Source organism: Thamnophis elegans, chromosome 1 (genome assembly GCF_009769535.1).
Source record: "Thamnophis elegans isolate rThaEle1 chromosome 1, rThaEle1.pri, whole genome shotgun sequence".
Lineage (NCBI taxonomy): Eukaryota > Metazoa > Chordata > Lepidosauria > Squamata > Colubridae > Thamnophis > Thamnophis elegans.
In genome coordinates this window covers 76174145-76201197 of record NC_045541.1, presented here as the reverse complement: position 1 = coordinate 76201197, position 27053 = coordinate 76174145, and the positions used below count along the sequence as shown (strand labels likewise).

Here is a 27053-nt window from a genome sequence, read left to right as displayed (position 1 = left end):
ATAGAGATGTTTGTCCACACACTGTTTGGCCAGGTTCTAGATTGGACCTCCCAGCAGAGCGCTGGCATATTTTTAAAGATCCAAGATTTATAGAGACAACTTTCATTAACACATCACTTGCATCTGGGTGGGGCTTGAGCTCCACTTTCCTTTTTAAAGACAACTATTGCTGCTGTGGCAGCTTTCTAACTATCCCTGTGGACTCCTCAGTCATTTTGGGTAAAAAACAACAACAACAACAACAACAACAACTAAACAAAACTCAGATAGAACTTCTCTTCAGTTCATCTGATGGTGGCCAGTTCCTGAGTTTGTTACAACTTGATGGACTAAGCTTATAACCCTAGGATTCAGAGTTCCCTCTGGGGGCCATCCTACACCAAAAGTGGGCCATTCTGACTCACAAAATATTTTTAAATTAGCCTGGGTTGCTGGGGGGTCCCCATAATCCCCATTATATGCCTTCTTAAAATTCTTCAACATACACTGGAGGGGTATTCTCAGGACACTACCTCCTCCTCCCATGTTCTAAAACACTACCACTGACCCGCGGTGCTGGATACTCGACAGTCACCAACGGAAACTGCAGTGGTTTAACCTCCCATACAACCTAACACGGACTTCATTAGGATCGACGTCCCAAGTCCAGGGTGGTGATCAGGCACCCTCTTCTACTCTCTAGAGGAGTAGGTACACAACACTATATTATACTTGCCTGCCAGCAGGTCTTGTATTCCCTCTCGTCCTGGCCAGGATTTGTTCAGATTTTCTCCTTTCCCTTACTCACACAAAGCGTCCTTGGGCTGACTTGGATTTCCCTCGATGGTGGAAGGTGTCCTCCCCCGTTCCTCCGAAGCAAGAAGCCTCGTGGCGCCTGAGGTACCCGGGGCTCGGATCCTTCCGCCAGCGTGGGGTCCTAGTCGTCCAGAGCGAAAGATCGCCTGGTTGTCCCATCTGGGGTGCCAGAAATGTTGCAGAAAATGAGACAAGACCAGCTCTTTGTCAAAGGGAAAGGTTTATTTGCGCAAAGGTTCAGGACCAAAACCTGAACCCCGAATGGCAGTTTTGTACAGTCTTTTATACTCTTTGACAACTTATCGATCATCCCCAAATACTTGGCCTTCCTGTGTCACGTAGACCCCTTTCCTGTGTCATGTAGACCTCTACACAATCTCCCAAAACAGAGACATGACATTCATTACTCATTTACCTCCCCACAGGGGGTATTGGTACAAATATCCTGTTTCATTTGTTTTAGTTAGGGGAAGCAAACAGAACAACTAATCTTAAGGGTAATCATTCCTTTATCCCATTCCACATGGTAAAGAAACTTTTAATACCCAAAGAACCTGTCTAGTTGTCAAATTCTCTTTTACATATGCAGTGTGTGTGTGCATGGATGGGGAGGGGCGCTCACATTGCAATTTGGGGTTGGGTACTCAGCACCAAAAAGGTTAGCCATCACTGCTGTAAAGGATACTTGTGTGAAAAACGATCACGTCACTTTTTTTTAGTGCCGTCACTTCGAACGGTCACTAAACGAACTGTTGTAAGTGGAAAGACCAAGTTTAATCTAACACAGTTGCAGGGCACTCGTTTGGGGAAGGTCAGACAGCTGGAAAGCCTCGAACTTTCTCTTCTTATGCAAACTGCTTTAAACAAAGCAATTCTAACTGCAGTTTCGCTTCCCGGGGGGAAAAAAATTGTAACTACTTCTTTTCCAGAGGAAACCCAGCTGGCGAATGAAAGCTTAGCTTCTTGGAAAGCCAGGCCGTGTAACGGGATCGCTCTCGACTGCGCAGGACCACTCAGACGGAAAAAGAAACTTAAACTTTCACGAGAGTCACGTGGTTTACAGGAAGAGCGCAGACCAGAGCCAAAGGCAGCCCGAGGTCCTGCTCGCGACTGTGCAGTGCCTCTTGGCACCGATGGAGGCGAGCGAGAGCCCCGAGCATGCCCCCCCCCGGAAAGTGCCCATGCGAAAGATGGTTCTCGCTGATTGGCTGTCATTGGCCAATCAACTTGCCCTCCGATTCGTAATATAAACATCATGCAGAGGACCGAAGTTCGTTGTTGTTTCTGCGTTCTCCTCTTCTGTCCTAGGAGATCTCTGCTAGTGAAAAAAAGGTAAGGATTTGTCATTTTCATGCAGTGGCTTTACGTGGTAGCTGAGCCGTAGTTGAAGAAGAAGAAAAAAAACACCACTTCTTCTAGGCGGGTATTTTCCCTTTTTCTGTGTCTTGCTGGAACAAGAGGTTTTTGCAGATGCTTTTCTGATACAGCGTCCAATTGTGAGAATTTGTTCATTCAACTAAATTCAAACTACCAAATTAAATTATTTTTTTAAAGTTTCTTGAAAATGCATTTGCAAATATGAGCCGAAAAGAGTGCAACACCGAGGCGACATCTTAATGCACATGACCCACCAGCCCCCCCCCCCATCCCAGATCGCAGGTGTAGAGATTTGACCTGTCTGCGATCAGGAAATACTGGGTGCGATTTGCTCGTTGGTGGCTCCCGGCAATAGTTACTCAGTAGATTTATGCAGGATTTTTCCCTGTTGCAGTTCCCTCAGTCCAGGAGAAGAATTTAGATGCAAGTTGTGATAGCAAACGACTATATGGTGCAGAGAGAATCCTGCAGTATATCGCTTTATATAGTTCTGCAGATTGCATGCAACAAAAATTCTTGCTTGCTGGTAGGAGACCTACTTAATGTTATCTCTTAATGTGTTCTCTGGTAATGTGCATATGGATGGGGTATTAAGCAAGTTGGCAACCAATATAGGAGGGGACACAGAATTCTGGAGCCTTTGCTTGCGAAGTTTATTTTCACCAGCATTTGAGCTGATGGAAAGCTATTTCTGTGCTACTAAAACACTTGAGTCTGTTTTGTAGCCTTCAATTGGTTGTTTCAATTGTTGCCATATGATGCACTGAAATGATGCAACAGTTTTTGAATTGACATACTTCATATGGGCTAACTGCAGAGGGACTAACTTACAGAATGCATCCAAAATCCAGGACCTATGACTATTGTGGGGTTAAAATTTGGCAGTTGTGGCCACTTCATTGCTGCTGCAGCAGCCAGCTGTCATCATATAATCATTATTTCCAATACTCTGTCAGCTTCTTACAAGAAAAATCAGTGAGTAAGTTACTCCTGCTGACACTACTCTTTTGCCTGCCAGTAATCCAGGGAGCTGCCTCAGGTCCTGCCCCCGCCTGGTTTAATGAAGAGGGAAAATGTCCCCATACGTCACATGATGACATAAGTTTGACATCCCATTCTGTTTCTCTTAAGTATGGAAATACCTTTGAAACACAAGGTGAAATTTCCTGCTTTCATTGTCAACCTTTGTTTTCTTTCTGTAATTTCTGATGTTGAGTGAGGGAGATGATGAAATATGATGACAACATGCAAATGAAGTTATGTATAATAGTTATTTTTCCTGAACCAATGACTCTGTATGGTGGGTTGGGCTGAGGGAGAATGTGACTGGCCCAAAGTCACCCAACCAGTTTGTATATCCAGGGCTGGACTAGGACTCTCAGTCTCCTGGTTTCAAGCACTGTGTGTGTTTTGGCACTATTAAATATGCTGGAGATGATGTCTGCCTTCACAGTTTTAATAAGTGTAGCAAGGTGTTTTTTTTTGCTGGATTCCTAATTTTATTTTTTTTCCCTTTCCCCTAAACATCAGCAGTTGGAGGTGATTAATCTCCTTAGCAGATAATAGCATAGGAAGGGAGAGAAGAATAAGCAGATTGTGACAAATGGGTAGACCTTTAGCTGCAAAACCTGTTCCCAACTTTATGAAATATTTTGTATGGCTAAGTTCAAAGGAGCTCAACTAGCTGCTGACCTCTTCTTTGGGGTACACAGTGCAAACCTTTGCCTACCTCCTGGTCAGCTTAGCTTTTTGATCCGACCAAGTCACAGGTGATTGATACTAACAACAACTCTGATCTGGACCAGAAGGGGTGGCAGGTGAAATAGAACTGTTTGTTCTTCAAAAGACTTTTGGGATTTTTGTAACATAGTTTTTTTTTCAAAATGTACCCCTTGCATATCACACCTTGTGATGGTGAAGTTTCCTTAACTGACTGTGACCACTCTTAAGTGCCACACAGTTGTTTTAGGGCAAAAGACCTGTTGTCATTTTCAAGTGCACAATATAATCAGCTGAACATTGGTGCACAAATTTGTTGTGGAATACAGTAAAATGATACAGTACGTGTGGGTAATGATTTAGAAATGTTGTAAGGAGTTGCAAAATCTTTTAAAAACTCTTGTGGGTCTGTTACATAGAGACTACAAATATCTTTTCACTATGGGTTTCTATCATATCAAATAGGAATTTTCATCTATTTGAGGCAAGTTTTGTACATTTATTGCTTTAAATATTTATATTCTTCCCTCCTGCAGTTCCTTCGAGATAAACTTTCAGTTTGAGAAAATCAAACTTGCAATATAGTCAGAACAGTCAAAATCTAAAAATAGTGTGAAATTGTCCTAATTAACATTTCACCATTTAAAAAGCAGGGATTTTTTTAATAAAAATCTTTACAACATATTCCTATGTCATCAAAGTAAGTTTCAAGCAAGTCTACCCCACAAAATGAGATGTTTGAATCCTTATCACCTGCTATCCCCACCCCTGAAAATCTGAAAGAGAACACACAGCAGTGATTATTTTGGTGGTCAGGCAGATCTATTTAGCTAAAGGGAGACATGTTTTGACTGATGCGCCCTTAAGTACATCTCAGTTTTTGCAAAGCACTTGAAGCATGTATTCATGTATGTTGTGTGAGGTGGGAATATTTGGGCTCAGGGCTAATCACATATTAGATGAAGACTGCATAGATCTGATCAATAGTGTTGGACCCTTATCTGATGCCAAGCCCAATTACCTCAATGTAATTTGGAGACTCCCTAATTTGACTTTTGGTCCCTCTTTGAAACACCCCAATTTAGTACCTATCATTTGCAAACTCTGTTTCATGATATAGGCTGGCTTAGAAATCTGGGAATTGGGGGCTCAATGGGTGAATGGTTGGAGAAGGTAGGAATTTTCACCACTACTGGCAAGGACAGAAAGTTTAATTTCACTACTCCATCTGGAGGCGGTGCATAATTGCTTTTCTTCAGGAAGTGTGGCCAAGCTATGGTGTGCTTCTTGAAATTGTGATAGAGCACTTTCTGGGAGGAATGTGATAACTGAATGAGTTCAATCTGCCATATTGATTAGTTCACTGAGCTAACTATTACAGTATGATGCGTGCCAGGTTTTATTTATCTGTCCAATGAATATGGCTGCCATATCTCCATTCTGGGCGTGCCAGGTTTCATTTATCTGTCCAATGAATATGGCTGCCATATCTCCATTCTGGGCACTGCGGACAGTAAATAAAATGAAAACAGAAATTCATTAAAAGCCAAAACCCAATTAAAGGCCTGCATCAAGGCTCAATAAACACACAAAACCACCACAGGAAGATTATTATATAGTAGCATCAGGAACTATTTCATGACAATTTATTTCACATAAGTAAAGGTAAAGGTTCCCCTCACACATATGTGCTAGTCGTTCCCGACTCTAAGGGGCGGTGCTCATCTACGTTTCAAAGCCGAAGAGCCATCGATGTCCAAATACGTCTCTGTGGTCATGTGTCATTTTGCCCTCCCTCTACAGATACAGTTGATTATGTCTGTTCTATTTTAGATGAATCAGAGAGTCATACACATTATTACAACCTTGGCTAACCCAGTACTTTCCATGTATCTTGGACTAGAGCCCACAATGGTATTACTTTCCTGTCAGGTAGTTAGTGGGTGTTGTAATCTAGTAATATCACTAGATAAACTTACACCTTGTGCTTCTATGTAGTAGCTGGAAATGTTTGGTTTCAGAACAAAAAGAAGAGTAAACAATGTGCATTACACTGTAAAGGGTGGGGGATTTACAACAGCCATAATTCTGCACTGATGTAATAGTGTAGTATAGGTTACTTATTAGCCATTAAGAAAACTCTTGAGTTACTACCTCATCATACTCTTTCAAATTCTTTAAACTTAGAGAGAAAACTCTTATATTTATTTTAAAACTAAATGTTTTTTAAGAAAGTTTATCTGTATAACTAAAACAATTTTAATGGATCTTTTTTAAGATACATATGTTCAATGATATTTTGTAAACTTAGGAATTATTCAAGCATTATGTAGAAGAAAAATGACAGATTAAAAACTTCCTTTTCTGTCCCTCTTCCTCTTAAACATAAAAGGTTTCCAAGTTTAATTTCAATAAGATTGTACAAATTTAAGAGTAACCCATTCATCCCAGTTTCAAATCCACTTTATAAGCACAAAGCAGTGCATTGGAATTTTCTTTTAATTATATATATATCAAATCAATAGAAAATCCATCTTGACTAATAAGCTTAACTAAATAGTGTAGTATAGGTTACTTATTAATCATTAAGAAAACTCTTACTACCTGTGTTATTTCTGGAGGAGTTACTCATATAAAAAACATTTTCCATCTATCTAAATATGATAACATTGCTGGGTATGTGCTATAGCTCTATAGCTATTTGGCTTTGAAGGGGAGAAAAGGATTGTACACAACAGGTAGTAGAGTATCAGACAGATTAGGTTAGGAAAAAACACAGTTCCTTCCGAATTGTTGGCAGTTGCTCAGGGAACATCCCTCTCACAATTGCACAACTCTAATGTGTCAAATTAATGATTTGTTCTTCTTTTGTCTGCAAATTCACTCTCTTACTGCCGTCAAGCAATAGATAAATGTTGCAGAACAGGCAAATTAACATCCACAAGGTAAAGAAGTTCAAGTACAAGTTCAAAATAAGCACATCTAACAGCTATTGTCTGCCATGTTTGCCTGTTGACATTTTTCAACTTTGGAATAAGGATCAAGTGAGAAAACCAGGAAAGTCCAGACTAGATAAGAAAGTTGAAAAACATTCCAGAGTGGTGACAAACTATATTTGTATTGTTACCAAGAGAAGAATTGATGTTGTCTGTTGCATCATCACGTATTAAGCTTGGTTTGAGGGAGAAAAAGTACTAAGTTACACAAGGTTGCTATACTGTATATTGTGATGCTCAGATTCACCTGAAATGGAAAGGAATGATCCAAATCAAGCTATACCATGAAAAAATGCATTTTTGTGAAGTTCAGGGGGAAAGGATTTGATTCTGGCTTCTTTATTTGAAAACTCTATTATGAAAACTGCACTTCTTTTTCTTAATTAGAGGTTTTATTGTTTTGTATAAGGTCTGTAATGAGATTTTGGAGATCATCCTGCATGTGGACTTAAGTCATTTTACTTGTGGGGAATCTGGGCTATAATTTTCAAGAAGTAACGTTCTTCTCTTTGTTCACTCAGGGATCCTAAAAAAGTTGGGTTTTTTGACTGGTTGATTGAACAGATCAACAGTGGAAGATACAAGGGTTTTTTGGACTGGACAGACGAGAACCACACAACCTTTCGTATCGGATGGAAGCATATTTCAAAGAAGTCTCTTGTGGCAGATGATTATGAGATTTTCAGGGTATGAACATCATCTGCTCAAAATGATTATATGTATGTGTTTGTCCTGCCAAACTGAGTACTATCTTCTGTAACCGTTGCAAGCTTCTAACATTTTGAATAGATCATGATGTAAGCTTTCACAGGCCTACTCATTGATGCTGACAAAAAATGCTAACATAGCATTTTTTCTGAAAGCTTGAAGAATTCATAAGGGATCCTAAAGTGACACTTCCATTGTAGGTTGGTCTTCCAGACTTTCGATTGTGGCTGCATATTTCTTCCTTTTTATTTTTGATAAAGGAGAAAGGGTGGCAGTAATAATATCTGATAGTTTAATGAAAACCATCTCTGAATTAAAAAGTATTTTAATCTTTGTTCTCATTGTAATTGCATTCAGAAACTGCCCGTAAGCAAACACCTGTTATTTATAATGGGTGGAGATTGACATCAGTTCTCCCATTCTGAGTAGCAGATGCCTCTCTCAGTATATGTGATTACTTTTATTTAAATAAAGTTTTATTAAGGTTTATTAGAAGATAAAATACAATGCAAATCAAGATTAAAAACTAGGGAGTGCGGGATAAAAAAGGAGAAAAAAAAGATTCTGATTTCCATTTCTTTTCAACACAGTAAAATATTAATACATTTATGACCTCAACTTTTTACATTACCTATAATTATTACAAGCCAGTTCCATAACTATAATTATTAAATGTTCAAACCAAATCCTAGATTTCAGGCTTTTCTTTTCAACCCCCCCCCCCCCAGAAGTAATAGTCCAATACAAACAAACCAAATCTCCTTGTTTAAAACAGTTTACATCACCATCTAACCAAATCCATTTTCCCCCCGTTGTAAGAAATGATATATATCTGTTTACATTTACTAATCTTTCTAAACTATGATCATCTGTATTAACAAAAATCATCATACTCTTTCAAATTCTTTAAACTTAGAGAGAAAACTCTTATATTTATTTTAAAACTAAATGTTTCTTAAGAAAGTTCATCTGTATAACTAAAACAATTCTAATGCATCTTTTTAAACTTTCTTTTAAGATACATATGTTCAATAATATTTTGTAAACTTAGGAATTATTCAAGCATTATGTAGAAGAAAAATGACAGATTAAAAACTTCCTTTTCTGTCCCTCTTCCTCTTAAACATAAAAGGTTTCCAAGTTTAATTTCAATAAGATTGTACAAACTTAACAGTAACCTATTCATCCCATTTTCAAATCTACTTTATAAGCACAAAGCAGTGCTTTGGAATTTTCTTTTAATTATATATATCAAACCAACAGAAAATCCATCTTGACTAATAAGCTTAGCTAAATTTAAGTCATTCCCTCCAACTTGTCAACATAAAATAAAATATTTTGCTTCTTTGGAATATATATCAAATAAATAGAAACTTCCCTTTTTTCTCAAGAGAGTCTCAAATATGATTTTTAAAACAAATGCATTAACGTTTTCAATTTCCAATTCAATTTTGAAGTGGAGATCCCAAACTTGTACCTTTGTGGATTGTAGATTTACTTGCAGTTCTTTCAACTGCACTGGGAGGCTTGTAATTTAACCCATCATTTTGTGGGAACTGTTAATGTCAGATTTACAATACAAAATTATTGTTGTCGTTTGTATTGGCAAACACTTGTGCAGTAGCCTCAGTAGTTTGATAACTTTCTGCTCTTGGTTGCATCTCTGGATTACTCACCTTTCTTCTTTGAGTAATTTGTGTATCTTGCTTCTCATTTGTGACATCTTTTGAATATGGTTCTATAAAGTGAATTATTTTGTTTAAATAATCCTCCAAAATAATTTTTGCAACCTCTTAAGTGGCTTCGATGTTGCATCATCTTCTGTTTTTTAACTGCCTCTTGTTGTAAAGAATAACTTTTTTTAAACAAAAAACTTAACTCTTCACTGTCTGCCTCTGTCTCACTGCACCATGCTCCTGTTCCCCCTTTCCTTTTAAAACTTTTTTCACCAGGAAATATACAAACTGCAAAACACAAACTGTAGCTCATAATTCTGTTTTGAATTAAAAAGGCCATGCAGAAAGGCAAAGGCAGGGGAAATGCTGCTTTGCTTAGGTTAGTTTGCCATAACACTAAATTCTGCAGATCTCCAGAAGGTGAGGCATTGTTAGGGGTTTAATGGGGAGAAAGCAGTCCTGGCAGGGCAAGGATGGGTGGGGAAGATAGGTGTGCATGCTGCCGCATCTCTACAAAATTAGAAGCCACCCAGTCGTTCATAAGTGCTAAAGATGAGATAACTTTTGTAAAATTCTTGTCTTCAAATCATGGTCATAGGTGGCTTTTGGGAAGTCTGTTTTAACTTTGAACAGGCACTAAATGATCTGTCATATCTTGAGGATTACCTGTATTATTCCAAGCTAACTTTGCCAAGCCTTATCTTAGGGAATTTAATTGCAATAGCAACATCTGCATACATCATAGACCAGCAACTGCATCTTAAAGTACTTCAAGTTTCTAGAATCATTTCATATATGAAAAATTAAAAAGTGGTACAGCATTGGATTTTTGAACAAGGATTACCAATTATTAGGCAATGTGCAATAAGTACTTTTCAGTTTAGTAAGTGTTAATTAAGATAGTATGTTTGGGACTGGAATGAACCAAGAGAGTGAACCAATTCATAGTTGCTTGTCTTTGTCACGCAAAGATTCTTCTTGATGGGATAGGGACTGTGATGTGTCAAGATTGTGGAACCCAAATAAATGATTTTGGGATGATCCTCCTGAGGGGGAGTATGGTATTTTCAAATACACATAGTAATGTGCAATTTGGGTATCAGCTTTTAAAAACAGCTTAAACACTACAGAGTGAGGCTAACAATCATCATATTGGGAAAATAGTTCTGCTGATGTTAATCCAACTGCAAGACAGAAATTAGAATTGTACAACATGCTTTCTTGACTCAAAAAACAGTAACAAATTACCCAAACTGAATCAAAGTTGTACATAGACTACAAAGTGGTATTACTTGTGACACAGTATATGTAGCTTATGCTGGACAAGCAAGTATTTGAATTTAATTCTTAACAAGTAAAACATAAAATTCTAAATATCTCAATAATAGTATTTTTGCTGTTAATCCCCTTTTTAAGGTAATGGGAGTGACAATGAAGCTGAAGCATTGCATTTCAATCCATACAGTGAAGAATGCCCGGCTCTGCACCAATCTACTCCGCTATACCAGGTACAGATCTGTAGCACTTGCTGCAATAACTAGATTTGAAAAGGCAGAGGAGTCACATGGAGTTTTGGAATTAGTCAACACTGGTAGGAAATTGTATGGAAAAATCACTGGAGCAATTAATAACAAATAATCTCAGCTGACAAAATTGAAAGGCATATGGCTACAGAGGTTATGGAGATCTTTACAGGACTACAAAAACCCCTATCTCTAAAGAAACAGCATGTAGACCAGGGGTTCCCAACACACACACACACACCGGACCATAGATCTGCATTGGGCTGCCTCATGCCAGAAACCGGGCCATGCAAACAAACAAAGCCCCATCCACGGGATGCATGGGAAACCACGCTCATGCCAATTCGCAGAAAAGCCTCTGTTCATGGATCTGGTCCCTAGTGCCCAAAAGGTTGGAGGGCCCTGATCTAGACAATCAGCTTATTTATAAATAAAGTATTTTGCATTAGCTGCAAATCTACTTCTGATTCAGAGGTTATTTTGTAAATTGTATTTAAAATGGAATGCAACAAAAGAGTACAGGAAACAGGTGAAATCTTGAAGTCATGCCAGTTCCTGATTTATCTTTCTGTTTAACCTATGGATCTAGTATTTTTCAGCACTCCACCATGTAAAGTTTTAGCAGGGCCAATCATGCATAGCTTTTTAAGATCATTCAAATTTAGAGAGATGCTTCTGTCTGTTTTATCATATACGTGAGGCCTATTTCAAGGGAAATAAAGCAGGTGCAACTTCTCCCAGAACCATTCAAGGCCTTGTGAAGTGCTCTTCCTTTGCCTTCTCTTGCTGCCATTGTTTGATAGGTTAAAATGTGAATGTCTGAAGAATTTTTTCTTCATTGTAAAACACTAGCAAAGTATATTAGTATCTTGTTATTGGAAGGCTTTACGTAACTCGCTAAATATGAACATCTACGTACCTTTTTAGGCATATCGTTTGGAAGCATCCTTCATTCTATGGTGTTTATTTCACTTGAAACATCCTAAGTTGCCCAGAAGCATTCTTTTCTATGGAAGATATACTATATTTTGGTACTAGAATATGCTACTGAAGACATATAATACAACCATTTTGTTGATTTGGATTATCTGTTTTAATGTGCTGAAAGTTTGCTAGAATAGCTGCCAATCCATTTTAATTAACTAATTAATCTCGAGATGTTCAATGCCTAGGTAGAAAGAATTTCTAGAAACCTGGTAATCTAGAAGTTGCCTTATGCTAAGCCAATAATCCTTTGGATCAAGTATTGACATGGCTTGTCACCATCTATGTAGTAATTTAGACTGGAATCTTTGCTCACTCTTCCTGGACATTGTAAGGGTAAAATTTGAGACTCTCTACCTGCCAAGTGTACGTTTACTATTGAGTTGTCATATCAGGATCTGTCGTCTTAAATTCATAACTGACTAAACATTTTAAAGGAGGGCCTATATTGCTTTTGCTGTCCCTTTTACTTGTTCATGGGGGGAAAAATACATACTGTATTTTTCGGAGTATAAGATGCACCTTTTTCCCTCTAAAAAGAGGGTGAAAATCTGAGTGTGTCTTATACACTGAATACAGCATTGTTGGCCTACCGAAACCCCACCCCCTTTGCAAAAATAGACATGCAGAGAGTTTGGGAGGCTTGCAAAGTGCTCCTGGGGGCTGGGTAAAAATGAGCAAAAAATGGGCCGTTTTTGCTCGTTTCTGCCCCCCTTAGCCCCTAGGAGTACTCTACAAGCCTCCCAAAGCCTCTGCATGCCCCCCCTTTTTTTTGCAAAGAAAGGGCTGTTTTTGAAAAAAACGGACCACTTTTTGCCTGCTTTTGCCCCCCAGTCCCAGGAACACTCTACAAGCCTCCCAAAGCTCTGAATGCCCTTTTCTTCTTGCAAAAAACAAGGCGTGCAGAGGGTTTGGGAGGCCTGCAGAGTGGAAAAACTTTTTTTTTAAATTTACCTCTTCAAAATCATGGTACGTCTTATACTCCAGTGCATCTTATAGTCTGAAAAATATGGTAGCTGTTTACTGCCTAGTAGAAGTGAACAATCTGATTCATATAGATTTAAATGGGAGACATGAATTACAAACCTTTAAGTCTGTGACTTTGACAGCAATGACTCTTGCATAATATGCATGTAACTTAATTTGGAAGGCCTGAGGTAGCTTTTGTGCTACTTTAAGTTGTGTGTGAATGGATTACTGAACAATGTGGCAGTGTCTTGAGGTAAGCTTTAAATGTACTATCAAGAAAGGTTGATCATGTTGTACATGGTATAAGGAACATTTTCACATTGTATTTCTCAGTATTTGCAACAAAGCGCTTCGTCTGGTTCACAGCTGGAAATTAATGCTGCTTTTCAAACTTTGACACTGGAAAATGGAATGGCAGGTAAGGTTGTGGGTGCGCATTTATTTCTCTAAGAGTTGGCTGGGATTGAGGCTTCAGTTGTCTTACTAGGCCGGGATGAAACATGCTTCATAATGACAAGTATAAATGTGTCCATTTTCACTACCATGCTTCAACTGGAACCACAGCTGCAGGCAACTTTATGCCTATGAAATAGTAAAACCATATTCCATTTTTTTAATTATTAAAACTTACACTGTTTTTTTTTTAATTAGGATTTTGGGCTGCCACTTATGTCTCATAATGCCTATTGCTGCATGACAGAATTACTGCTGTGTAAATGAAAGGGAGTGGGGACTTTATAATTTGTAGTATACTTCTTAGGTTTAATCCACTGTCCTACTGATGAGCACTGTTTGGCCAAGATGAGAACCTGATCAATGTACTTTATTGATAACTCCTGAAGCGGCTATATTGGTCCGGCTCCGTTGGATCACTTGTTAGCAAATGTTTTTGAGAAAGGGTTTAGATGCAGCTGCAAAGTAATCTTGGACGAGCAAATTTAGATAAAATCCCCTTTTCGGTCAGAGTTCAGATTTGGGGTTGTCGGACTGAAACTGCCCTGATCACTCTGGTGGATGATTTTCATTTGGACCTGGATGGCCTGAGTGAATCCCTCCTAGTCCTATTTATTTTCTTAGAAGCACTCATTACCATGAATTATGGTGTTTGTTCTTTTGCAACCCTTGCAATGTGTGGGAATTGAAGGCATTATTCTGCACCATTGTTACTTTTCCTGTGCACTGCTTGGAGAGTCCAAGCGACAGGTTAAATCAGTCTGGTTGCCCTGGGACTGAGGAATCTTTTTCCTTGGCCATACCTCCTGGTGATACTTGGTGCCAGAATTTTTCCTCAGTCTCCCCAATCAGGACTTATATTTGTGAGCTAAGTGTAATTTATCTAGCTTGGACTCTCCTTCTAGTTTTTTTCCCTTTCTTTTCCCGTAATTTGTTCTTTCCCATAACTAACAGTTTAATTGTCTCCCCTTTTTGCTTCACGTCGTTTGAATTCTCCTAGAGACTCGGAGGTAGGCGTGGTGGGTGGGGTGTTCCGCTTACTGCGCCGCCTTTAGCTGGCAGCGAAGAGCTGCCGCATTTGCTTTAAAGCGCGGCAGTAGCGGCTGACAGCGTTCCCCTTTTAGCTTGAATTTATTATTTTTGCGATTTTCTCGCTCTTCGGAGGGCGCAGCCTGCCGCGGAGGGGTGTGCAGCTGTTTTAAATCGTGCAGACACCATCTTTACCTCCTTCTTCTCCCTCGCACTGGAGCGGGGGCCTATTGGGAAGGCCTAAATTCGTGCCTTTTTCTCCCATTGGTGTTACCGCTCAGCCACGCTTCTGCAGATAGCCGCAGGGTGGTTAGCTGGCCTTGGTCGGTTCTCTGGCTGGGTCACTTCCACCCACAGCGTTTCCCCAAGCGGTGCTGGCGTTTTGGCCACCTGGTGGTCATACACCGGCACAGGGAGGATTTTTAAGTGTTTTTTTTTTTGTGTGTTTTTTTTTTGCCTTTTATCCACTGATTCTCCCTGATCTATCTGCCTGATGTTGCAGCCTCGGCTGCTTTTCCACCTTCTCACCTCCTGTCGAGTGGCTGGGTTCATTGGACTCATTGCAGAGCCCCAGTTTTACTACTCTGGATTTTTTTCCCCACAACTGTTCCTGCTTCCACAATACCTGCGTGTCATCTGATCCAGCACCAGCCACCAGAGTCTTCTTCATCTCCTGACCTCCACCTGTATTGGCCTCTTGTCTAAAGTCTGTGCCATCAGGCCATGGAGCATCCTGGCCCATCTGACTCCCCTGACGGTAGACCAGGCCCCTTTCAAGCCCCAACAAGGGAACCTCTGCAGGCAGGGGCAAGGGGGTAAGGAAGGGCAGGGTGGCCAGTCAGGATAGCCACCCCTATAAGGTGCCTTCCGCAGCGGTGAATAGAGATGCAGAGAGGTGGCAGTGAGCTCTCGACAAACAATTAGAGAAGGCCCAATGCCAGGCTGTGAGGGAGTGCCCTCAGCCTACTCCTCCTGTTGGGACAGTCATTCCACAGCTCCCAAGGGGGGATCACCTGTCTGTAATTGATGAGGAAGTGGACTCCCAGGACCTCTCCCCGGATAGCTCTCTGGCTGAACCGGGCTCTCCTGCCTTTTCGTGTGTTTCTGAGTCAGGGCCCGCCCCCGAAGGCCCTAACCCCGGGAGGCTCGCTGATCCCATCCTTGCCTGGCATGTTCCTCCTCCTTCCAGGGACCTTGTTGGTTCGGACTCTGCCATAGCTCAGGAACCTGAGTTATCCGCCCACAGGCAGGTGGTGGTCGCCCATGCCATCTCTCAGGGCATTGTCCAGGGGATGCAGAGGCGTGACCAAACACCCATCACTACCAGCTCCTCTCAGCCCAGGCAGGAGGCTCCACCACCAGGCAGGTCCGTCACCCATCTCTGGAGTCCTCGGTGCTAAGCGAGTCTTCCATTTTGGAGGACCCGGATCAGGAGGAGCAGGAGCTCTCAGAGGACGAGGACCTTCCTCCGGATGCTCCTGCCTTCTCGGGGCTTTTTAAGCCTAGCCTATTTAAGTCCGTCTTGCACAAAGCTAAGAACACCACCCAAGTGGGTACTAAACCTAAGACCATGCAGGGAACCTCGGATTCCGCTCGGTTAACCCCAATGCTAGCATGTTTAATGTTCAGGCACCTCAGCAAGAGCTGGTGCCGGTCCCTGATCTCTTTATGGATGTCATTCAATGGGCCCAGCCTGGCTCCCGGGCTGCACCCAGTGGCAGGACAAGAAACTACTCAGTTGACCCCACACTGGAAAACATCCTGGTCCTGCCATCTGTAGACCCTCCTATAGCGGCTCTCACTTCTAATTTGGTCCTTCTGGCTCACTTGTTGGAGGGCATCAAGGAAGAGGCCAAAAAAGCGGAGAAGGCCTACCACAAGACTCATCAAGCGGCGGCCTAGGCCATTAAGGCGTCTTCATCTGGGTCATTCTTTAACAGAGCCTCTGTCATTTGGCTGTGTGAGCTTCAAGCTAAACTGCCGGCAGGAGACACTCGTCTTCGCCAGGACATAACAAAGATTATTGGAGCATCCCATTATTCAGCTGATGCCTCCCTTAATGCGGCAAAATTCGCCTCTAGGGCATTAGCGTCCAACGTGACCGCCCATTGTCTCGTCTGGCTCTGTCACTGGCAGGCAGACCCAGAAGAACAAGTGGAAATTGGTGTCTGCCCCGTTTAAGGGGTCCAAATTATTTGGGGAGGTCTTAGACCCCTTCTTGATTGAATCCAAAGATAAACGAAAAATCCTGCCCACCCTGAACAAGAAACAGGATCGTAAATCCTCTCCCTATTTCAAGAGGCAGTCCTTTCATTCCAGTGAGTCCGCAGGATCCTCTTCCGCTCCCTCGAACAGACCAACTGGTCAGTCGGGAGATAGGTTCCAGGACAGGCAGTCCTTTCGGGACACGGGTAGGCAGCAGTTCAACTACCGCAGGTACAACTGCAGCGGGGCCTCCAACAGGCCCTTCCGCAAGTCCAAATGACCATCAACGCTCCCCTTCCATTGGGAGGTGGCTCCAGCTGTTCGTTCCCCAATGGACACTGACCATGGAGGACCCCTGGGTCCTCCAGACGGTCAGGAGGGGACTTTCCTTGGAGTTTCTCTCCCAACCCCCTCAGAACTTCATCCGCTGTCCAACCCCCTCTTGCCCTCTCAAGAGGGAACTCATGAGCCAGGAAATTCACCGTCTCCTGGAGATCAATGCTGTGGAACAAGTTCCACCCAACCAGGAAGGGAGGGAATTTTATTCCATTCTCTTCTTGGTGCCCAAGAACTCAGGGGGGTGGAAAGCCATCTTGGATCTCAAGAACCTCAATCGTCATATTGCATACAGGAGGTTCAAGATGCAATCCCTGCAGACTATCCTAGTGGGGATTTGCCAGGGGGACCTCCTCACATCCATCGACTTGAAGGAGGCTTATCTACACATTCCCTTCCATTCGGCCTGTCATCAGTTCTGTCAGTGGTTGCAGCGCAAGTCAGGCGCAGGCCCATAAGACTTCAATGTTACCTGGACGACATTCTCATCCAATCGTCGTCCAGGAAACAGGCCTTGCTGGACCTCCACATTACAATGAGGTCCCTCGGGAGTCACGGTTTCTCCCTGAACCTGGAAAAGAGTCATCTCATCCCAACCACCAAACTCATCCATCTGGGGGTGGTGATAGATACCTCAGCTTGCAGGGTTCCTTTCCCAGGACAGGATAGACAGTTTAGTATCCCTGACCCGCAAAGTTCTGGGGTTGAGGCAGGTCTCCGTGCTACTCCTATCACAACTGTTGGGGAAGATGATCTCCTGCATCTCGGTCGTTCCCTGGGCATGACTTCACTCCAGAGAGTTGCAGTGGCTTCTCCTGCCCCATCAAAGAGCCAACAGGAGCAACTCATCCATGAGGATGCGGATTCCCCCGACCGTGAAGCGGTCTCTCAAATGGTGGCAATCGGCGGCTCTACTGAAGGGACACCTGTACAAGGAGCCCACGAGAGTAGTCATCACAACAGACGTCAGCCTTGCCAGTTGGGGGGCACACATGGGACATCGCATAACTCAAGGCAAGTGGTCTCCAGCCAAGGCAGCCTGCAACTTCAACTTCTTAGAGCTGTGAGTCGCCAGACTCGCCCTGCAACATTTTCATCGGAACATTCTTCATCAATACGTCCTTCTGATGACGGACAATGTGACCACCAAGGCCCATATAAATCGCCAGGGCGGCACCAGGTCCAGGAAGCTCATGGCGGAGGCGGAGGCCCTGGGAAGGTGGGTGGAGCATCACATAACATCCATTCGCTCCAACCACATCTCGGGAGTGGACAATACGCAGGCGGACTAGTTGAGCAGGACCACCATAGACAGTGCAGAGTGGCGTCTGGATCCGACCCTGTTCAACCAGTTGTCTCACAGATTCGGCACCCCAGTGATCGACCTGTTCACCACCCGAGAGAACACGCAGCTCCAGTGCTTCTTCTCCCGCTTCCACTTGCCAGGGGCGGAGGGGACAGACGCCCTTCGATGCAGATGGCCTCAGGGTCTTCTGTACGCTTTCCCACTTCTTCCGCTTCTACCACAGATAATCTGCAAGATCATCGTAGAAAGGGCGGAGGTCCTTCTTGTAGCCCCCCACTGGCCTCGCAGGTCATGGTATGCTGACCTCGTCAGCCTGTCAATGTCATCCCCATGGCGGATTCCTCGGGACCAGGTCTCCCTCAGCCAGGGGGCCATAGTACACCAGGACCCCCAGTGGCTCCAGCTGGCCGTCTGGTACTTGAGGGGATCTCCTGAGGAGCGAAGACCTGTCAGAGGAGGTTGTACGTACCATCCAGGCGTCAAGACGACCATCAACGACCAGGATATATGATTCCACCTGGTCCACTTTCGCCAAGTGGTGTGACAACTACCATCTCGATCCAGTCACTGCACCTGTTTCCTGCGTACTGGACTTTCTACAATCTACATGAAACACCTGGCTGTGGTCCTTCTATTTGGAGTAAGCAAATATTATGCTGATGATATCCAGTAATGTATCTCTACCAGTGACATGCGGTGAGGTTTATGGCTGGTGAGGCAGTCTTCTCCCCCGACATCCCACTGTCTAAAGTGCTTCCTTTCTTTCGCCCGCCTGAATTCTGACAGGCGGGCGAAAGAAAGCACCAGCCCGCCAGCTCACTTTCTTTTGCCCGCCTCTATGTCCGCCGCAAATGATTATGATTGATACTAAAACTGTATAAGGAGATATTGAAAAATGGAAGAATGAAGGATGGAACTTTAACTTAACTATGGAAATATGAACAACAAAATAGATGGAAAATACGTCTTTGAATATTATAGCAATATGAAAGGGGGGAGTTAAAATAGTGATAGAAAATAGTGGGGGGGGAATAATAATTATATATTAATATGTTAAGAGATACAAAAGGACAGAAAGATGGTTCAGATAGGAAAGGTGTTAATAAAAGAGATGTATAAATAATATGAAACAATGGAAATGAAATGTAATATTTAGGAATAATAAGTCTATGTATGTGTAATGAAATGTATGTTACCCTACCACATCATTCACGCATTGATATGTATAAAGAATATAAAAAATAAAAAAATGATTGGAAAAAACAACAACCATTGCAATCCAATGGTGTAGATTGCAGAGATTCCCCAAGTATTTGTGCATAATTGATGCTGAGTTTTACATTTAATGTTGATAAAGTGAGTTTATCCCATACATGCCATTGCAAAAATCTTCTTAATGATGGATATTAATGTGTGTGTGGGCTGTCTTTTTGACTCCATTAAATTAGGCATGTAATGCCTTTATGCCAGGTTTGTATCCAAAAGAAACAAAGGGAGTCCTATGGAGAAGACCAATGGCTGGAGAATATATATTAAGAGGGGCTACCTACAAAACTTTTTTTAATCATCTTTTTTCCTATCTTATAAAGGCTGTAGGTTCTTTCTGCTAATTACCTTGTTTTATTTTTCTAAATACAGCAGGAAATGCTATTACGTATGAGCAAAGAAGTTCCTGTGAAGCCCCTCAGGTCACCCAAAATGGCTGCTCACCTATAGGGAATGGAGTAGCAGTTGAACCTGTGGCAAGTGACTGTTACCAAGAAGGACCCCATTGGCCACCTGCAAATCCAACAAAAGAGATTTCCCAGTCAACCATTGCTTTTTCACATGTGCAACAAAATTTTCCGGGTGCAAATCAATTTAATCAGTTAGGTGAGTAAAGTATTCTGCAGCATACTTGGGTAAATTCGGCCCAAATGGAGGCCAAAACGTTCCTTAAATTGCATCACTACAGTGGCTTAAATTCCTATTGACACTATCAAAAGATAGCCCCTCTCTTTCTAGTTTCATTTGCCCAGACTTTGCAAACTTATTAAATGTGGAAGAGGACTGAAAAAATCCAGGCTAATTGCTTGTTGAACAGAAAGTGAGAGCTTAATTGGCTGTCTCCTGACTCCCAATTAAACATTTCATACTTGGAGAGGAAACCTATCCTTCTTAGGAAACTAGTAAGAGAAAATACAAACAAAGGGCAGAGGAACATTGTTAGTGAGTTGTTCAATAAGGCAGTGCAGAGAATGGCTGTTGTCACTGGAGACACAGAGAAATGTGTTCAAAATGTGATAGGGATAAGGCAATATTACACAATTTTCCTCACTTTCCTCTTATTTTATTCATTAAGACTGAAATAAGTGGTTTGGCTAAATCAAGCCTTATAAGGATTTTACAAGTCATTTCACTTTTCACCAGCTTCATAACTTCTTTGAATTCTTAGCAGGCATTTCCCCACCTTGATAGCTTGATATATGGTCAAAGATAAAACTACCAAACATTTGCATTTATTTCCAAAATCATTGTAAGTAAGCAAATCTGTGTACAATATCATATATTCCTAACATATATGTGTTCATAATGTGTGTATTTGCCCAACCCCTCCTCTTCTTACTTATTGACCACTATGGATCTGTTTACATTATACCGGTTGTACTTCAAATATTTCTCCCAGTCTTGCCCAATGGTTCATAAATTCTAAATGGATTCACTTGCATAATCCATCTTAGGTTTATCAGCCAGCATTGTACTGGATAAAAATGAATAGTACACAGTCCATATGCATCAGCTGCTAAAACTATCTAACCCATGTTGCCATTGTAGGGCTTTTAACTTCTAGCCAATGCCTCCATTGTTTAGCTTCCTTTCCCCCAAACTCTCTCTGATCGTGACATGCCTCCCTCGTATTCCCCCAATAAAATAAAGGTTTTTGTGTTCATTGAGCAAGAAGTAGACACACGTAAAAGTGACTCAATGGCCAAAATATAATGCTTGTGACTTTTGATTTGAGAATTGTTCTTTCTCCTCCGTCTTAGAAGAAGCTGTCTGCAATACTAGCTGTTTCGTTGATAACATTTATCTGAGTGAAGAGCCTCGGGATAATGGAATGAGGAATAATGAAATGAAGAATGTCTATCTGCTTACAGCAAACCCGGAAGTTATGATGGAACAGAGTACATTTGTACCTTCAGCTACTCTCCCAACAGATGAACCAACCATCAATAATGTTCCTTCTCAGGACCCTCTAGGTCAGTGGCCCCCAACCTTTTGGGCACCAGGGACCAGTTCCATGGAGAGAGGTTTTTACGTAGACTGGAGGGGGCGTGGTTTTGTGTGCTGCCTACATCCGTGGATGGGGCTTTGCTTGTTTGCAAGGCCAGGTTTTTGGCATGCCACGGACTGGTACAGATCCACGGACTGGGGGTTGGGGATTCCTTTCTAGGCCAGTAAAAGAATTTTCTGTGGGCTCACGAAGGCAACGAATAAAAATATCTGAGCAGCAATAGCTAACAAAAAATATACCTTTTATTTGGAAAGTAGGGAGTAGTTCCTTCCCAGACTCCTTTTTCTGTCTTCTTTGTTTTCTGCTAATGCTTAGTCATTATGCAAGACTTTGCAGACAAAAGGATACTGAGTCGGCTTTCACTACACTGTGTACTCTTGTGTTTTGCAGAAACTGCTGCATTTAACATAAAAGTCTCTATCTACTATCACAACAAGATAGTGCGTGACGAAGCAGAAGTAAATAGCTGCCTGCTCACCTACAACCAGGAGAACTGCCACCAATCACACAATGCACAGGTCATACAGTTTCCAAATCCAGACATGCTGACGGATCAGAAGCGAGTTGAAAAGACCTTGTCTGTCTTAGAGCCTGCACGTTTATTATTATATCAGAAAACGGGAGGATCTGGGCCAAGCGACTTGGAATGTGTCAGGTCTTCCATGCATTCTCCAAGGAGCTGGACAATCATTCTCAGGACCCTCCATGTAAATTACTGCCAAGGAATGTTGAAACTGAAATCTTCAACTATGAACAGTTCTATCAAGGTGAGGATCTAGAAATGAGGCAAAGAGTTTTATTCATTGACTCTGTGCAGTCTTGAGTGTTCGGATCAGGTGCTGTGACATCCGGGTTGAAATAATTAAAAGGAAGCTAATTGCAGGCAGTCCCCTCTTACAGCCATTTGTTTAATGACTGTTGGAAGTTGCAGTGGCACTGAAAAAATTACCTTACAGCTGGTCCTTGAATTTATGACTGCAGCATCCCCATGTCCCATGATCAAAATTTGGGCGCTTGGCAACTGACAGTTGCAGCATCCTGGGGTCAGGTGATTGCTATTGGTGACTTTCGCTGGGGGGTTCCAAATTAAAGGGGGATGTTACATTTGCCTAGTGATTGCAGCAAAATCGCTTGGTTAACAATCGCGTTGCTTAGTGACAGAAATTCCAGCCCCGTTTGTGCTTCTAAATCGAGGACTAATTGTAAAATCTTTCCCTGCCATCTTTTGTTTAATACTGTTACAGCTATGCTATCACTGTTTTATCTCTTTAAAAACTGTTATCTTGGAAGACTCAGTGAAGACCTCTAAGGATAGAAGCCAAGGTGCCAAACAGCTTCTTCTCAAAGACTGCACTGGCTGGCATTTTCATGGGGTTCCACCACAAAACCGCGCTCAACTAAACCATGTCTGACTAAATCGTGTAGCTGACGTCATCAACAGGGTGACAACAGCGTGCAGACAGAACCCTAAACCTAAAATTAACCCCTAAACCTAAACCTAACCCCCCTAAACCTAATCCTAAACCTAACCCTAAACCTAACCCTAAACCTAACCCTTAACCTAATCCTAACCCTTAACCTAACCCTAAACCTTACCCTAACCCTTGTGGTTCCACCACAAAACCGCGCTCAACTAAACCATGTCTGACTAAATCGTGTAGCTGACGTCATCAACAGGGTGACAACAGCGTGCAGACAGAACCCTAAACCTAAAATTAACCCCTAAACCTAAACCTAACCCCCCTAAACCTAATCCTAAACCTAAACCTAAACCTAACCCTTAACCTAATCCTAACCCTTAACCTAACCCTAAACCTAACCCTTACCTTAAGTTGAATCGGCTTGCTTTCAAAGCGCTATTTAAAGCGCTCTTCTTTCTCCACGCTGGCTGTTGTCGCCCTGTTGATGACGTCAGCGACGCGGTTTAATCGGGCGCGGCTTAGTCGAGCGTGGTTTTGACGGGTCACGTTTTGAGGCAAGGTCTGTAGCAGTTATAATAGCAGCAGGAGAGATGGTTGCAAGAAGCTTTACTCCAGTGATCATGATGCAGCTGAACTCAGGCAGGGGCAGCAAATGTGCAGCTATGCAAGTCTACTCAACGTAGTTTGGCAAAAGCTCTCCAGGATTTCGTTCAGGCATTTTTTTCACGCCTAATTTGTAGATGACAGCAATTGAATGCAACATTTTATATGAAATGTACTTGATCTGGCCCTAGTTACCATCTTATAGTTCAAGAAAAATGGAACGTCTTTTAGGCTTTGTAAATAAATAGAATCTGGCATCGTACAACATGCTAAATTATAATGAATTGGCTGGTTTTGGCTTAAATGATGCCAGATTGAAATATTAAATTGATATTTGCATAGCTATTATCCTTTGGTATAGAGGTGTTATATGGGGAAATTGTTTCCTTGCATTCTTTCCTGCTCTGCTAAAATATGTTTGTATCTGGGAAAAATGCTTGAAATATGGATTGGGCCAGAAGATTTTATAGTGGCATCTTGAGAGGTCAGAAGGTCCCAATAACCTGTTATCACATTCTGGAAGTCTTGGTTAATGGGTTATTGATGATCAATCGATTCTAGGTTTCTTCTTACTGACGCAAAATAACCTTAGATTTTATTGTATTTATTTGCCCTGTTTTTCTGTTTATCAATCCATATATTGGTTTAAATAGCTATGAATCCTGGATTTTTCTCTTTAATAGAACTGGTTGAGTTCCGTGATGGTCAAAGACGCTCGTCTCCTGACTATACCATTTATCTGTGCTTTGGACAGCGGTTTACTGCTTCCAAACCCAAGGAGTCCAAGCTGATCTTGGTGAAGGTAAGGATATCGGTGTCAGGAAACTTACTGAAGATTGTTCAAGGTGATTTCAAAGGGATCACAGTAGTGGACCTCAGTCTGTTGCCACCCCAGCATGATTTCCTCTTGATGCCTGGATGGAAGGAAAGCTTAGCCAAGTGGTTGTGTGGATGAGCCCTAAGAACTAAAACTTTGCAGTGTTTGAGACTCTGTCTCCAAAAGCTGCTTTGGAGGGTGCAAGATCACAAATACAGTCCCCTCCAGACCAGATTTCTTCAGCCAGAAAGTCCAGCTTCATTCAGATCTGAGCTTGCTACAGCTGCATGTCTGGATTTTGAACATCAAGCATTACAGACTATAGAGTATGGCACAGTCACCTTCCAGTTGGATTTGCAAGATTGCTCTGGGGGCAGAAGGTATACCAGGTAAAGAAGGGAAATCTTGCCATGAGGGATTCAGTTCAGAAACCCAACATATTAAAATGTGAGGTTGTCTATATTTTCAGTTTTCAGGAGACACTTAATTTACCTACATCAAACCTCACTCTTCCTTCTTTCCTGTTCTTGTTTTTTTTCCTAAAAATCTTGGGGTGCCACCCTTTTGACCCTTCCATTCAGTGCATACCAGATTGTTCTCTGGGGGGAAGAGGGGGCTTTCTATAATATTGATCACGGGCAGATTTATTTAATAGGGAAATATTCATTAAGCGCCCTGTAAATATTTCATATCTCTGTCAATATTTTGTACAGGTTGTTTATCTTTATTACAATCTTTGACCAGCCTTTACCATAAAAGAGTGCCATCCAAAGAGAAATTGCTTAATACAGCAATGAGTTATTGGGGAAGAGAAAAAATAGTAATAGGGTAATAAACAGCATATCTACTTAAAAAGTTTTGCACAGGTGTATAACATGGTGAAAATATTTTGCCGCCTGATCAGTGAGTGTAGGGTTAGCATCCTTTAAACGATAATATATATAAAATGTATTTGTGTAGCCCTAGTATTTGGAAATGATTAGAGCAATTAAAGAGTGTCTTGGGGCATCATAGGGCACCTTATGAGATGGGTGCGAGTTTTCTTCCTCCCTGGATCCACAGGAGCAAAGTCTCTCTGAATAGGAAGCCCTTTGAAATCTTCCCTCTAGTAGTGTATGTTTCGTTGTTACAGCAATACCAGTTACATATAACCTGGCTTTCCCTAAAACCACCGGATTCTGCTTAGGAAAATAAGGCTAGTCTCTTTTAATCCCTTTATTCCCTTTCCACAAAGTTCTGCCCTCTGCAAGGTCTCAATCACTAGGTGGATGCCTGCTTGTTTAGCCCATGCTGGAAGGTCGCAGCTGCTGCTACCCTGTGGATATTTCTGCCCCTTCACAGCAATAAGCCACCGTGAGCATCTTCATCAATATTGTGGCATTTGCAGAGCAGGAATATGGTCCTTGGTCTCTTTCTTAATTCCCACCACCTTACAGGACTAGCTAAGAACATTTAGGTCTGGCTGCCGGAGTGAGTGGGAGATACAACCAAGTAAGGCTACCTTCCCTGTTCTTCCAATCACACTTGCTGATGAGAATTTTTTTGTTTAGTTGTGCATCACTCATTTCTGTATTTGTCCTTTGTGGAAGTAGAGATTATTCAACTGTATTTATGTAGTCATTCATTCTGGAGCATGTAAGCTGTTGTCTTGCATTCTTGGACTCTCCACTCTTTCGCCTTAATCCCAGAATATCTAACGTTAATCTGTTGCTAATTGGGAAAACTGATCTTTTTTTCCCTGAGCTCTCCCATTTCTAAGCAAGAAAGCCACAGTCAGTGTGAAACCATTTGTTTGCTTTTTGCAATTCTCCTAAATTAGAGAGTCAGTCTCATCCCTAATCGCCTTTTTTTTTTAGTGAAATGTATCTTTGCACAAGCTAATAATGTTTATTGTCTTCTGTGTATCTTACAGCTGGTTCCAAATTTTTGTAAAAATTCGCATGAATTCGTGCAGAGGGAAGGCTGCTCATCCCTGAACAGCGAAAGTCTGAGCCTCCAAATCTCCAACAGCCTTTTTGATATGATAGAACAGCTTTCCACTATATTCATGCAGACTGAGACAGCGTATTGAGTGTTTTGTTTTGTGTGCCAATTAATAGGTTTTGCAGAGGGTGAGGCTGGTTCTCTCCATTTGTTTCACAGGCCGAAGTACTACAATCTCTAGATTGCATCTCAGCCTTGTTATTAGGGCAGATGATCTTCTAATTGGACTATTATTTATTGAGATAATCACACCCCGGAGATACAGATACTCTGCCCTGTGAAATTCTTTCCAAGAACTTATTGGAATATATATCTTGCTATAGGGCATTATGACAAGGATTCTTCTTTGCAGTAATAATCGTGGTACAAAGTTGAGGAAATTCTTTTCAAGAACATATTTTTAAGTGATAAGAATTTCCAGATGCTAAGGGAATGAATTTAGTTTCTGGAATGCACTTTTTACTTCCTATGTTTTTTAAGTGAAAAGACATTAAATATACATTCTAACCTGAAACTCAGCAGAAACTTCCATGTTTCTCCAAACAAGACTATTCTCAAATGCTATGGGACAGTGTTAGAAGCAAGGTTTTGTATTTTCAGTCCTAAAAAGAAAGGGACAAACTTACAAAGGACTTCTGTTCCTCTGTAAGAAGTTGAAGTTTGTAAATATTTGAAAAGAAAAAAGAAAACGTCCCTAGTCGGCTGGAAAGGAGATGGGAGAGAGATTTAATTTCAGACTTGCAAGATTGAAGTCAGCCTTTCAAGATAGATCAGATAGGAAAGATGAGCTGTATGTCTATGGAACTTCTCAGTCATCCGGGTCATGGTTGCCCCAGAGGTGCTTTTTCAAAAGGCAACTGGACTTTCTGTTTTTTCTTT

The 27053-nt window shown here is 41.7% G+C and overlaps 1 protein-coding gene across 1 annotated transcript; it reads left to right on the top strand.

The window, feature by feature from the left end:
* The first annotated feature begins 2000 nt into the window (after window positions 1-2000).
* Window positions 2001-27053, top strand: LOC116511379 (interferon regulatory factor 3-like). Its single transcript, XM_032221355.1, is given in 9 exon segments — window positions 2001-2127; window positions 7409-7574; window positions 10688-10779; window positions 19715-19948; window positions 21103-21315; window positions 21741-21968; window positions 21971-22117; window positions 24058-24176; window positions 26104-27053. Coding segments are annotated over 7 exon segments (1137 nt in total). The 5' UTR covers window positions 2001-2127; window positions 7409-7574; window positions 10688-10742; the 3' UTR covers window positions 26263-27053.